General features: G+C 37.3%; 1 protein-coding gene across 1 annotated transcript in view; it reads right to left on the bottom strand.

Moving 5' to 3' along the window:
- The window catches only part of DIDO1 (death inducer-obliterator 1), a 32,569-nt gene extending 20,846 nt beyond the window's left edge, over positions 1-11,723 (bottom strand). Inside the window, exons 1-6 of the mRNA XM_010080585.1 lie at positions 11,521-11,723; positions 9,917-10,027; positions 8,717-9,629; positions 8,087-8,405; positions 5,792-6,004; positions 4,726-4,951 (exon numbers count right to left, since the gene is read on the bottom strand). Coding sequence (XP_010078887.1) covers positions 4,726-4,951; positions 5,792-6,004; positions 8,087-8,405; positions 8,717-9,629; positions 9,917-10,027; positions 11,521-11,617 — 1,879 coding nt within the window. The 5' untranslated portion in view covers positions 11,618-11,723. The remainder of the gene's footprint in view (positions 1-4,725; positions 4,952-5,791; positions 6,005-8,086; positions 8,406-8,716; positions 9,630-9,916; positions 10,028-11,520) is intronic.
- Between the last annotated feature and the right edge of the window lie 3,708 nt (positions 11,724-15,431).

Raw genomic sequence — 15,431 nt, 5'->3', positions numbered from 1 at the left:
ATTAGTCGACTACGTCTTCACAACTACACCACACCTGAATGAAAGAGGGACATAATCTCCTGCAAAAAAAAAAGGGGTTCCTTATTTTCCAGACCGTTTATGGATTGGTATCATCACTCCTTGCAGGGACAGGCCATCTTCAGTTCCAAGTTCAGTACAGATCAGCCACAGCAAATCATCAGCACCAAGATCAGCAGCAAAACTTGACTCCGAAGTGCAAGAGATCACCTCAAAAAAACCCTTTTATTTGGGGACTAGCAGAGGAAGACCTTTTTCACTGGCTATGCAGTCAAGTGAGCGAGTTCAAAGAACTGAATATTAGTAAAAGAAAGCAAAACAGCAGTAGAGGGTGGTGAGGTTTTTTAATCAAACTTTCATCACTTTCAGTGTTGATGATAAGCAATAAACCACCCTAATATTCAGTGTATCCATAAATTGTATCAGGTTTGTGCCCCCTCCAACCCTTCCCCTCAGCAATGGTTCTTTATACTGAAGCCAAGCACCCATCATGACATGACTGCTGGCCTTCTGTTGTCCAAGTGCCTTGGGGGTGCTAGGTGCCTGAAAGGCAAAATAGGAACCACCAGCAGCAGGGACCAGCCTTCCTAACTTAAGAGACATCGCAAAAATCTTCATGTGGCCGACAGCCACAGGACAGATGTAACATACCTTGTAGAGCAGAGGAAGGGAGCTCCAGTAGTTCACAGGCAGGAGATGATAATCACTCCCCAAGGATCCCACTGCTCCTTTTAATTGGCTGGGTCCCAGGGGATGTTGGCTTCAGCAGCCACTACTGGTCCACCTCACTCCAGAGCCAGGGTTCAGATCATGTGCCAGCCCCTGTGCCAGCACAGCCCCTGCCATTCTCATGATGCCAGTTCAGCACCGGAGCTGCGTTACACCAGCCACTCCTGTACTATCATCTTTCCACAGCCAGAAGATCTCCAATATGAGCTTCTCAAAAGTTCTGGCAGACTGATCTTGGGTATTCTGATTTGGTCTGTCAGCAGCCTTTCTGAAAACTCCTCTAGTTACAAAGGGTTAAGGCTAGACCTACATATACAGCAGACACGTGTCCCAGAAAATTGCCAGTAACATAAAATAATTATTTTTATTCCCCTGGTACTACTTAATATATATTGCCTCTTAGGGTCTAAGATGCCTTAGCTTTTAAGGAGTTAATCCAGATGCCAGAAGTAGTTCAGTTACAACAGTATGGAACTTGGCAGGGGCCAGTTTTTCATATGGGGAAGCACTCACACTAAACAAAGGCATCAAGTTTAACTACAAATCGGTCCTTGCAGACAAATATACTTAAGAATAGCTCCTTAGTTTAATCAAATACTACAACATACACTGCACGTAGCTGAAGACTCACAACTTAAGCTGGTAGTTGCCTAAAGAGAGGCATTAAATTGGCACCAGTCTGCGTGCAGACAAAGCCTTATTTTTTTCTTTTCACAACAGTACTTACAGCTTCCTACATCACTTTTACCTCCTGAGCCGTAACTCCTCTGTCTTGAGCGTACTACATTTTCCCCCTGCTTTCTTTACAGAGGTGTATTTGCTTTCTTTCCTGCCTTTGTACTATTACAGAAAAAAATAAATATGCACAAAAAATTTACATAAACACTATATGCTACAATCCTAGCATTTTGGTATGCACATCATATTTTCTGATGATGGGCTCCCAGTATCAGTGTATTCCCTTTAAAAAGTCTCCATATGTTGTTAGAGATGTATAGGAACAAGGCAGTCCGAGTGCCCTCTGCATCTGAGATATTTAACTATACAAGCAAACACTGTTCACTTTGTGAAAGGTCTTGGGTGTAGAGAAGTTTAGCTGCAGAACTAGTGAAGAAAATTGAAAAGGGGATAATATAAGGAAATTTGTCTCACCAGAGCCAGGGCTCAACAACCTGGCCTCCTACTTCCAGGAGGTGGCAGTGTTGTCTCTCCATAATTCACTGCTGTAAAGCGGGCAAGGTACCGCAAACACTGTGCTTTTCCCCTTCATGAAACACTTCCCCTTCGAATCCCACTCCCAGACTCAGGGAATCTCAAAATCAATCCCAAAACAGATTGGGAAGAGAGAAGGAGGCTTGGTGGCAGGGTTTAGATGCTTATATACAATATGCCCCTATCACTCAGTAGATCTGTAAGAGTGGCTTGATTTTCTTCTTGCTACTACTTCACAAAACTACTGTCATATACAGAAACAACAAAATCTTGTATCTGACAAGTACAGAGTAAAAATATCAAGTAAATCCATGTGTGAAATATGATAAATTGACTGATGGAGAGAGTATTAGAGAGAGTAATTCTGCTAATGATGTTAATTTTCCTTAATTCCTAAAGGGCCTCATGCCCTTAAGTCAAAAATAAGGACTTGCAGAACATGGCTTGAAGTTCCAGGAGAAGGCAGGTGGTATTTCGAAATACTGTATATGGAAGAACACATATCGTTAGCCTCGTCTAGGCGACCTTAAGTTCAAACATTACACATCTGGATGTCTGAACTAGTCATTTCAAATGTCTTTCATAAGCAATGTTCAAAAATAAGCATTTCTAAACAATGAATCACTTTGTTCTAAGATTAGCTTCTAAAACCGATTACATGTTTTGTCCACTGAAGGTCTTTTTCTTGACAAACTAGATCAGACTTAGAGAGTTACAACTTTTAGAAAGGCGAAGTGAAGTGAGATGACTCTCATGAATTTCCATGATGTCGAACGTCTATGTTTTGAACAGCATATAAGGATTTGCTAAATAAGTAAAATCTTGTCGAATACTCTTCAAGATGATGCAATAGCAGCTTCTCAGGAAGATTACTGACCGATCAAACCCATCCAATCAAAAAGCTGGACAATTTTTTCCACAAATACACAAACAATTTACCTCGGAATTTAGTAGTGGCACAGAGTCCCCACGTACAAGTACAACTTACCTTATCGACACCAAGCTGAAGTTCTTCCTTGCATTTGATATGAGAGCTCTTCATCACGTGAACTAGGTTGTTTTCTACTTGTTAAAGGCTGGTATATACACATTATTTTTTCATCAATTTAACAACTAAAGTACAGGAATACAATTTTCTACCAGAATTGGTTAAATCTGTACATAACCTCCAGTGTGGTAAAACTTCAGAACTACGCGCCTTAAAAAAACCTCAACCTCCCTGCCTCAAAAATCTGTATTCCTGTCCTCTAGAAAAAAACTATAGCAATAAGGACACCAAGTTATACGGACACTTGCAATTATATTGAGATAGAAAGTGTCAAAAATCTGACATGTAAAATCAGCCCTTATAGTTTCATTTATGTCTTTCTCTCCTGATTTTTATGTTTAAAACTACTGTTTCTGACAAAAAACCTAGTTTCTTTAGAAGAACCTTAAAAAAAATGCAAGTTTATCAAAATATGTCTCTTAAGATTTCACTATAAAAAAGGCACAGGGCTCAAGTAACAAAACATGCAACAAAAATATGTAGGTTTAAAATTATAACTATTTAAACATTTGATGTCGGCTAATACAGTTGAAATATACCTACTAAGTCTACTATGTGCTATAATAATAAACAGCAATTTCGGGTAGCTGGTGTTCCCTCAGTGTTTAAAAATTACGTCTAAAAAAATATAATCTTACAGATAATTTATGAACTTATCAGTTACTTTACATATAATGTAAATGTTTAATAAATAGGTTTATTTCTGAAAATAAAATGTAAAAATCGGCTTAAGTGTGGTTAAGCTGTGAGTTCTGAATTCATTAATCTCCAACTGAGTAAACATTTAGACACCAGGTCATGTGTTTTGTAAATATGAAATGTAAGATTTCATCTGAAGTTCCACCACTGCATTATAAAACTACTTAGGTGGAGTCACTCAAAAATGTCATTATCAGAAAGACTTGTTCAAGCTACAAAGCAGTATTTACTTACCTTTATATGAGTTACAAGGATGTTATTCAAAACCTGCAAAAACATGCAAGGCAGTATCTCTGCCTAACATCCACTTAAGATGTGTTCATGTGTGTGTGGATTATGTGTGAAGAATGAACATATAAATAGACAGGGGGAAGAAAAAAAAAAGAAAAAAAAAAGAGTACTGCCTACCCCCCCTAAACTTTAAAGAATGGTTCTTAAATTATTTCATGTAAGGAAGAAAAGCAGCAGGAAGAACCTGGATATACTTGAGAGTTAAAAGCTGTTTGCAGAAGTGTAAAGTATTGTTGGATACCACGTTGAAGATTTCATTCTCGGCACTAGCACTGAAAATGCAAGACCTGAGAGACAGGTGCCAAATGTAAATTACAAAAATACAATTCAAATTAGTACAGTCAATTGCTGTTTCACGGTGCACACTGTGCAACCTTTTTTTAAAACTTAACACAAATGTATCAATACTTACCTTTTCCAGATTAGAAACAGTTATTGTCTTTACGGGAAAAATTTAAAGCTTAATCATGTAGTTTTCATCCAGAAATCAGCTGGGTAGATTGATAAGCTCTTAATCATACAACTGTCATATGATACAAATGAAACTTCTAAAAGTGTGTCCCATTTGTGTGTATCTCTGAGTGTGAATCTTTGAAGGTGGAGTTTGGTGCCATAATAAGGAAAAAAACCCCAAATCCTAAACTCCCTAGTCTTGCAGAGCCAAGAATGGATGGCTATTGAAAGAAAATGTAAATGATTATTCAGGAATATCCCTATGCGATACATACATTTGAACAACAGTGAAGATGAAATGGCAGCAGTCCTTTCAGGCTTTACAGCATTGTAATTATGATCGCTTGCCCACGATGGTGTCGTGATTTCTGCTGCTGGCTCTTTAACAATAGGTTGAGGGTTTGCCTCAGTCTTGGCAGTTGTCAAAACTGTCTTCTTCATATTCATCTCTCTTTTCTCAGGAAATTGTCTCTTTTGATTTGAAAGAGGCTTCATACCTGCCTGTATAATTAAAAGAAGCTTAATTACTAATAATCTTGAAATATATTGTATTTTACAAACACGCACAAATATAGTTACATATATGTACACAAATTTCTTTTATAGTAAGCTCCTGTACGTACACTTGCAGTGATGTAATTTCACATTCAAGTCTATAAAGCAAAGATAATACACCCTGTAACTTCAGGAAAAGAGAATGGTAAAGAAACCACCTCAAAACAGCAGTATTTGTCATCAAATTGGTGGGGGGCAAAGGGGAGTGTGCTTGTTTGAAAAACTACCCATTTTATAGTGGTTTCAAAAGGGAAAGGAGAAAGCTTGGATTTCACAGAACCATAGAATGGTTTAGGTTGGAAGGGACCTTAAGAGATCATCTAGTTCCAACCCCCCTGCTTCAAAAAGCGCACATACAATGCAGTCACATTAGTTCACAGTAATTCCAACCTACTGCCCAAAACTCAGTAACCTGGAGTTAAAAAAGGTAAAATTAATTTGGAATTGAATTAAAATTTTAAAAGTGTACTGCTTATACTTTTTTTTAAAGGTAAATTAATTTGGAATTTTTTTTTTCCAAGTGTGCTGCCATCTAGAAGGCCCTTTCAAGAAACTATCTAGAGGCAATTATTCAGATTTTTAAAAAGTGACATGAAAACATTTTATTGACAGAAGAATTAAACATGCATTTATCACAGAAAAAGACAAGAGAACAATAAAAAAAAAGTAATAGAAAGCCCCTCTTCATTGCAGGACTTGTCAATTTCATTTGACTCAAAAAGGACAGCACAGAAATAAGCCACTATGCTTAAGGACAGCTGTTTTGGATCATTAACACAAGCTTACCTGCAGCTGAGATTTTGGCATGCCAGGTTTTTCAGATTTTGGTTTGATCTTCTCTTTAGGTTTTGGTTTTGCATCTTTGCCAGCACTTAAAAACTTCATTGTGGCTGCAGCATGTTTGAGAATGCAATCATTGCTGCAATACACGGAATCAGGCTGGGCCAAATTAAAACAGCCAGGACCAATGCACTTCGATGCACCGGGAGCTTCAATCACCTAGAGATTGAAACGGAGTGAGTTCAAACTTCAAAGAGGAAACACCAGAAGTATACCTTCAGAACATGAAGAAATGCTTACATATCGTATGTGTAGACTATAGCTATGGCTCTGACTTGCACAACTGCCAACATTAAAACAACCTTAACTAATGATATTATAGAAACAACCCATATAAACATAAGAATTGAACTCTGGTACCACACTAGTTCCAGAATGTGTTGTATTTTCAAGTGGTCAGTCTGCTAGCGGTGAACTAAGTAAGGGAGGCTGGTCTCCTAAATTTTCAGATCCCATAAGCCCAGAAATGCTTTTGTCTGTCTCTACATCATGTGAGAAATCTCCTTAATAATGCAGAACTGGTTTCTCAAGAGCAAGGTTTCTAAACCACGTTTTACTTGTATATCATCATCATCATCAGCTCTCCTGAACCATGCACACGTGAAAAAAAACCACTCAGCTACTCAGGTGTACAGGTAATTCTTGCTCTAGAGGTTTACCAACTTTAATTTTAGAGGTCTCCAGCTTACATAAACACATCAATTCTCCTAGACAATTTTGCCATAGCCTAATACTTCTTACACATTGAGAAGTTTACATATGCAACCTGTATTTTCCTCTACTTCACCATTACTCTCCATTTATATTGGAGTGTTATATACTAAGCACTTCCTCTTCAAATGTTAAGATTTAGAAAATTGCACATTCCTTGAAAACAGAGTACATTAGGTCAAAGTCTAGAAGGTCTTTAGGCTCCAAAATATCACCTCTAGGTACTTACGCCTTTAGTCTCACTCTTCTAGATTACTCCTAAAATGTTATACAACTGACCTAACGCTCGGAACCAATGCAGTTCTAGACTGCCTCTCCCCTACGAATGAATTTGCAATTATCAAAGGTAAGTTTTTCAGGAATATTTCCTGTAAAAAAATATATATCTCTTTGTATAGTGTGGCTTATTTTTCCCCAGTTTTCTCAAAATTTTTGAGCAAAGTACTATTTTCTACACATTTATCTTAAAAGAGTAAATATCTATATATTAAGGTCAAACTGTTCTGATCTATACATTAAGCTCACTATGCTGATATGGATAGCTCTGATATATAATTTGACTAGAACTGGGGAGGTGTTCCATAAACATTTTGTAGAAAATGTATGACAAAAAGATTCCTTCAGAGAGACGCTTATAATCAAACTTGTAATACTTACTCTAGGGATGATTTCAAACACTAGGCGCAAAGAACAAATTCATACAGAAATAATATGAAAAGCTGTAGCATTCTAACAGAAAATACACTAATCATGCTCTTCAAGGCATAGTAAGAAGAAAAGGAAAACGTTCAAGGTGTTGCAATTACTACAGTAGCTTAGGCAGTACAAAGACAACCACTGTAGCATGCAGTTTTCAAATCTCTGTACACTGAGCTGAAGAAGCTTCTTTGCCTGTATTTTGAATTGGGCACGGAACCTGCTTTTTCAAAATTTAAACCTCTTTTATATTTTATGCCAGAATTAGCAATGATTAAAAATACACATTTTTATGTTAATAAAGGCAGTATAAAACAATTTGCTATGTACTAATAATTTGACGAAGCATCAGGACAAAAATCAGAACTTCAAAGACTAATTGGAAGTACAGAGGAAGTCCATCTGGAATTAACTCCACAAGACACTTGTCAATTTCAAGTAAGAAATTCCGTTATCATTGAAAATGTCCAAAATTGTTTGACATTATTTCAAAGCTGGTATAAATCAGTCCAGAATTCTAATTTTTTTAATGAAAATAACACCTTATTACTTGACTTCCAAAATAGTATATTTAGAAAGAGCAGAATAGCACAAAGCATGTAGTGCGGCATTTCCTTACACCTAATCCTCCACTTCAAAACAACATTTTCTTAGTTTTAGTTCCTGTACCAACAGAACTACGGATAAACTTCTGCTAAACAGTAATATTTAGTGAGTTGTTCAGCTTCATATTTAGTTTTAAAAAGCCAAGTCAGATTTACAGCCATACAAGTAAGCCACTGTCTCGATGTGCTTATCAAAATACAAAAAATAAGAAACAATTAAAGTACTTACAGGCTGAAATATCTTTAGTTTTCTCTTCCCGCTTGGATTTGCAGCTTTTTCAATCCTACCCTTGATTCCTTGGTCCTCAACAGATTTTTGTTCAACTGTTCCTATGCTTGTGAATTCTGTGCCATCCACATTTACTTGCCCCGCTTTCGCTTCCTGCTGGTCTATTTCTGAAACAGGCTCATCCTGTCCCTGCAGAATGGTGCAGTTTGGACAGATATAGTCCTCACCATTCCGCTCCAACAGTCGCCCTCGAGCCTCAGAAATACCCACGCAGTCACCATGAAACCATTCCTCACATCTATCACAACAAATCATAAACCTGAAAAAAAAAAACCCCAAGGAACAATAAAACACTGTGAAATGAAAAGACAATTAATGCTCAACAGATATTTCAAGCAGACAATCTCATGTACTCCACTACAGTACCAGCATACTGTCCTGTCTAGCTGTTAATTCCTGTACTTGTTTATCCCTGCTTTTAAATATTTGTTATAAACTCCCTCCTAAACTTCAAAGTCAACAGCTCATTTACATATAACCAAAAAGTAAGCATTAGCATTTGGTTTAATTTTTCATCACAGAAAAATTCCAACTACTTGCACTCCATTTTGAGTCGAAACCTTTGCCTACCTGTTGTTATGAGGCTGACGACAAATACAATACAGTGCATTAGGGTCATAAATCTCAGACTCAGGTTTGCTTTTGGGCAGTTCTTCGGGTTCTTCATCTGTGATCCCTTTTGTGCCAAGAGCAGGCTTTACCTCCTTCTGAACCTGAAGATCTCCAGTGTTTTCCTCAGACACAACCACTTGACTTGCAATGTCAGTGCTGTCTACAGTCTCAGGCTCTTGTTTGACAGGCAACTCGGACTCAACTTGTTTCTCAGAGTGGACATCACCTGTTTCTGTAGGATCTGGTTCTGAATTTCCTTTCCTCAGGCGGTTCTGTATATCCTTCAATGTCAGCTGCACAGGTTTCTGTTCAACGCGTTTCTTTCTTAGTCGATTCTGCAGTTCCTTTAGAGTTAACCCATCACTATCACTATCAGAAGTATCATCTTCCTCCTCATCCTCCTCCTCCTCTTCTTCTTCTTCATCCTCCTTTGTGCGTCTGCTTTTAGAGACTTTCTGATCCTTACTACTCCTAGTAGTCATCCCCCGAGTTACACGTTTTATATCAGGTGTGCTCTCAACACTATCTTCTGAAGCAGTTTCAGCATCTGTAGCTGGACAGGATGTTGCTTCGCTTGAATCTTCCAGAGTAGTAGGAACACTCCTCCTTCCTCTGCGTCTTACTGTTGTAAGAAATTCTTCCACTCTTCCCGTTCGTTTTGGTTGCCGTCCACTACGCCTGAGATTTAAGCCTTGTTGCTGCTGCTGTGGCTGTTGTTCACTAGAGTCCACATCAACATCTCCTGCACCTTCTCGCTTAGCAATTGTAGTCCTTCGAAACCCCCAGGTTTTCCTGAACTCTTTACTTGTAGGCTTGATAGTTTTTTGTCCCTCCTCATTGCTTTGCTCACCTTTCTCATCCACAACTGATGCTAAAAACAAGGGAATAGTTATTAAACTGGTGGTGAAGGAAGATGTTTTTTCTTAAAAGTTTTTTTTCAACACAGTATTATTTTATTTTATCATTTTATGACCCTGAAAATAGATAAAATGCTTTCTTGTGAATGTAATACAACAGCAATGGCAATTAAGTACATCACCGAACACTGTGCCAAGATAATCCAACTGTTACAAACTCTTCTGACATTTAAAAATATACATAGATACAAGTGGACAAATAAGCATATTTTCTGCTCAGTTTGAAAGGAAGAAATCTTACCAGGAGAACTATTTTCCATATTGTCAGTATTAGATTCAGATTCTAATGGCACTGGCTGTGAACTTACAGCTTGTTCCATAGTACAGACACCACTGTCCCCACCCTGAAACACTGAAGAGAAACATAAGGTTCAAAACTCATATTCAAAAATATTCACAGCTTTAGTAATTATTAAATATTCTGATGTAATCTCGTGATGTATTGTAACAAATACTTAATTTGAATTTCAAGCCACTAATAGTCACTGAATACCAAAAAAAGTTGATTGAATTCCTTCAAAGACAAAGTACTAAGTTAAATATATGGGTTTGGACACTATACTGACATAGCCTATTAAATAGCCTTAGGAATTCTGATATTCTGAGATCCAGTAAAGAACCTCCAGCTTTCACAGATGGAGTCATAGGGTGGGAAAAAAAAAATATCTGTGCTGACAACCCAAGATCCCTTTCTTCTCAAAGGTCTTTTCCAGCATACTAGGAGACTCTCTTATTTGAGAAGACAGAAGCAAATGACAAATATAAAATCTGAGACTGCATTTTGAACAATTCAGGAACAACTGGGTTTGAACAAGTATTAAAGTTAATATACTAAATCACGTGCAACGTTTTAAATTAGTTGTGAGCCATGTAAATGCTCTCCTAAATGAATGCAGAAACCATGTTTTACAGTCATTGCACTTACATTGCTCATGTGAAACTATAAGATGCAGTACTAAGTATACCCCAATGAATTGGGTAAACAGAAACACTGTTTTAAGAACAAGAAACCCCTTAACTCTCCCTCATTCATGTTTTTGGAGTAGTTATTTGTATATTCCTGGATCAAGAATTGCACAGGTAAGCCAAAAGGGAACATTAACAGAATTCCTAAATAACAGTACTTGCTGAAAGAATCCAAGATATTTCTAACAGCTGTACATATTACAGATACAAGTTTTCAGAGACATTCTTTAGCGAGCTTTTCCAAATCTTGCAGTGCACACTGGTGATAAATGCCTCCTTACTTCATGTACTGCACCAGTCGCACCACTGTTCTGCCACATCAAACACAATCTCTATAGCACAACTCTTCTGCTTTCAAGTATTACATTCAACAATGTTAAAACAGAAATGCAACTGTCAATGCTATGGAAACAAACATCCATGCAGATACACTAAAAAATTAACAATTAAGCTTCAGAGTCCCTTCAGTGAGATACTACAAATGTAGCTGTAAAAGCAGCAGATTCCAGAACATCAATTTAATTTTTTTTAACATTACAGCAAGAATAAAAAGTAAATTTTAAGCCTGTACTCCACAGGTAAAAAGCTGAAACTGTTTTAATATAATATGAGATTCCATTAAATTCCCTTGCAAAAAATCACAAACTATTTTTTTTTTAAGTTTTTTTAAAAACACACCAGAAAAAGTCTGCAATGGAATATGAATCATATGAAGTAAGGGAACAAGTCAAAACAGTTAAAGTTTACATTTCTGTTTACCTTGGAAGGTGAAGAAATGTTAAAAACTACAGGCAGAGGTAATTCAAATTCTGAGATTTAAATTCCAGATAAAATGTAAAGAAATAAGAAGTCTCTTCAGTGTCCTCTATTATGCTTTACCTGACACAGCATTAGAGGCTGGAATGGTTTCTCCCTGTAGAGCTGAATGAAAAGGAGAACCAGAGGAGGGCAGCAAAGGATCAGAGTCATTCAGCATTATCCTTCCAGCACATGCTGAATTTCCTGGTTCAGAAGTGCCAGACTGAGTCTCTGAGTTGTCAACAGGAGCAAGTACTGTCAATCCTCCTTTTCCTGCCGGCTCCTGAGAAAGGAAAAAAAAAAAAAAAAAAAAAAGATACAAAATGAGGCACTGATATATTTATGAACTTACCTTCCTATTGTATATATACATGTGGAATTGTTTTGCCTCTATCACATTACAAAGCAACTTCCATTATTTTGTCTTTTTCACAGTTTTCCACTTTCAGAAAGACACTGAAACCGGAATGAAAAAGTTTAAGTATAGCAATACCACCTCCACCGCCTACCAAGAGTTGAGACCTTTGAAAGAAATACAAAATCTGATTGTACTCTCATCAGTTCATTTAGATCCCATTAAGACATCCAGAACAGCAACAAACTGTAATCAACAAGTCTACTCCGTTGACAGTATTTAAAAGCACTGCATATCACACAATGAAAATGCAGAAAGGCTTTTAAACTCCACCAGCATGCCCAAGGTTACAGTAGGGAAGATCTACCAGTTTGTACTAAATTTTATCACAGAAGACACCTGCAGGTTTGAAGATTTAAATCCAAGTGGCTACTCAGTGATTTTGCAAGGTAGGATAATAAAAATTTATAGCTGAGCTTCATAATTAAGGAATATACCTTATCACTGCCCTTCCACTAATAATGTTTGCAATATAGAAAATTTCAGCAGCTTTACGTCAGTGACAGCAGAGTCTATCACTAACAACACATTTTCCCAAAAATCAACCCTAGGGATATATTCCAAAATCACAAGGCACTCATTTAAAGCATCCAAACAGGAACCACTGTTCAGTCCAGGGTCCCAATACATATGGGGAATGGCAAACATCAACACTGACTGCTTGCTTCCCAGCTCAGGTCAGCCTGAAAACCAGTAGGAAACGCCTGCATTTAACCCAAAGTAGTCTACCAAACTAGAACAACACCAGGAGAAAAATTTGGGAGGTAAAGGATCAGATGGACAAGATAAAAAAATTCACTTTTGAACTGGCCTACAAAATAAACTAGGGAAGACAAATGAACATTACTGGACACAGACTCTGCATGCCAGCATTCTGCAATTAAAGATGCAGGGGAACTGCCAAAGTAGGTGCGGGAAATAACTAAAACATTAATCATTCTTTTAAAGGAGTAAAAAAGGTTTGTTAACACACTAGGTGGGGAGCCATACAAATCTAAGAACAGATAATCCTTCGTAGACATGCCAATATATAATTTGACTTCTCTTTTTAAAGAATACATCATTTTTTCCCAAATCTCTCAAGCCCCTGACTCTTAAAGCATTTTTGCTGTTTAGAAACACTTTTCATTTCCTAAGCAATGATCATCTCTAGGTGCTCCCCAATGCCATGTCACCATCCCAAAAGTAAGGAGAGGGGAGAAGAAACCCTTCCTCAAATCTGATTTTCATCAGTGAATCACTTTATTATTTCATGAGCAATAAATCTCAAAATTTGCATGACTGTGGCAAAGTAGAATTAGGAAAAAAACAACATGAGCACCACATCATTATTTCCTTCCCCCTGTACCTTCTCTATAGGGTATTACATACATTATCTACATTCTTTCCCTCAGCCAACTATTCCCACTCCAAAAAGAGGAGAAAAAAAATAAAAGAGAATACAATAAACTAAATTTAAATATCCTAGTGCTATATCTCATGGTATTGAATACCTGCTCTAATTTGTATTTTTCTCCATGGTCTGAATCAGTGATTATATCCAGGGAGTCATTCACTGATGGCTGAAGACAGTCTGAGTTTAAAGTGCCTTGTTCCACGCTGTTTTTCTGTAATAACCTTTCAATCTCCCTGTTCAGAATCTCCAACTCATCACACATCACGCAATTTTTAAGCGATATGCCTAAAGGAAGAGGGAAAGTCAGCTATTCACTTCTTGTTCAACTCCAATATTAAACTATGAAAACAAACTATGCCTCCATAACATATAAAAAGTGCATCTTATTTGAATAATTTATCTAGTAACATACTAAAGAAAGAATTGTCTGAAGGACTGGGTTCACAGTGCACGATTATGTATCTGTGCATTCAAGACCCGGTGTGTAACACGCTCTTTACAATTACATTTGAGCCACAGAGCCGATACCACTAAAGCATTCCAAAACCAGAACTGGGATCCTCTCTTCTTAGGAGACGTCCTGGCTCATTGAACATAACACATTTTACAGTGTTAGCCATATCCCTCCCAGTGGGAAGGCTGCACAGTGCAGTCTACAGCTCTGATTTAAAGTAAAATAGCATTTTTAACACAAATAATAATTGAAAACAAAGAATAATATAATTTTTTTAAATTATATCTATATAATCGTATAAAATTTCAGTACACTTAAAACCCTAAAATTCCAGACCCCTACATTTGCTATAAAATGCTTGGTTTCTTATTATTTTTAGTATTCTATTTTTTCTTCTCCCCATTTGGTCCAAATTATTTTTCATGAAAAACAGAGAAAGTTTCAAACTTATTTTACACGAATCTGCTCTTGTGAAACTGCATCTTAATACAGGTTGAACTTAAATGCCTAAAACAAGCTGAAAAATCAAATATTATCAAAACATAAAAGCACAAAGCCTTAACTCACAATTACACTTTTAAACCTTGCGAGCCTGCTGACACTTCTAAGCAAACATTCTACTAACTGCCTGCAAAAATATTTACTACAACATAAAGCAACTAGGGAAGTCTTCAAATATCTCTCTTCCTAATTCGGTATAACTTTTTGTTCATTTTGTACTCAAGTTAACTGTTCAGTCACAGTTGAGATGCGGACAGAAATGTAAGCTGAAACACCAAACCGGTTATTTTCTTTTAAAGGAACTGACCATCTGTGATCAACTTAATCTTATTCCTCCTAAGACAGTACATTAATCACATTTCTGAAACTGGACGTTCTAACGGAACGTGAAAATTATTGTAGTTCCCCTAACAGACAACTCCCATCAGCATTATCCTGCTGTTCTGCCACATTTCCTTTAGAAAGGATATTGCGTATCTGAAAAATTTGAGGCAAGAATCTCCATAAATGATGGGACAGAAAGACAAAATAATGTTAATAATAAACATATACTGTTGCTTATTCTAAAAGTCCTCTAGTTTTGCTTAGATTAACAACTTCTAGGATAAGCAATCTCCACGGTTAAGTTTTTAAGAGCGACTATAAATAAAGTTAGAAACATAAATCAAGAGTTTCCTAAAGGAAAAATCTCTTCCCCTTTCACAGAGGAAGCAGGCTTTGCCAATCCAAGCCCCAGGCTGATTTAAATGGTTACATAACATAGACCCCAGGTTCTCATTAGACAAAGGATTCACAGTGCTTATTACATCCATGCTTATGGACTACAACATACAATGCTAACACTACTTGGGCTGCTGGTGTCCTGCTCCCTTCTCCCGTGCTCAGTTACATGTCTACACCACATCCGCACATGGATCTCTGCCACAGAAACAGTCACCCAACTCCTTAGCTAACACTCAGCTTATGAATCCAGGAGAAAATGAACCCACTGAAGAGTGATTCAAAAGGATAAAAAAAATGAACATCAGAACTAGTGTACAGACGTGCAAGAGCAGGGATGGAGAACGAGATCCGCTTAAGCAGGCTGAGCTGGCGTAGCACCTTGCTGCTATCTCACTGAACACGTGCACACCATCATCCATGCAGCAAGCGCTAATCAGATCTTAGCCAGGAGGATTTCATTAACTGCACCCTCTGTCAAGACTCTTTCCAGCTTGCAAACTGTA

Source organism: Pterocles gutturalis, unplaced genomic scaffold (genome assembly GCF_000699245.1).
Source record: "Pterocles gutturalis isolate BGI_N339 unplaced genomic scaffold, ASM69924v1 scaffold23519, whole genome shotgun sequence".
Lineage (NCBI taxonomy): Eukaryota > Metazoa > Chordata > Aves > Pterocliformes > Pteroclidae > Pterocles > Pterocles gutturalis.
This window is presented reverse-complemented; position numbering and strand designations above follow the sequence as displayed.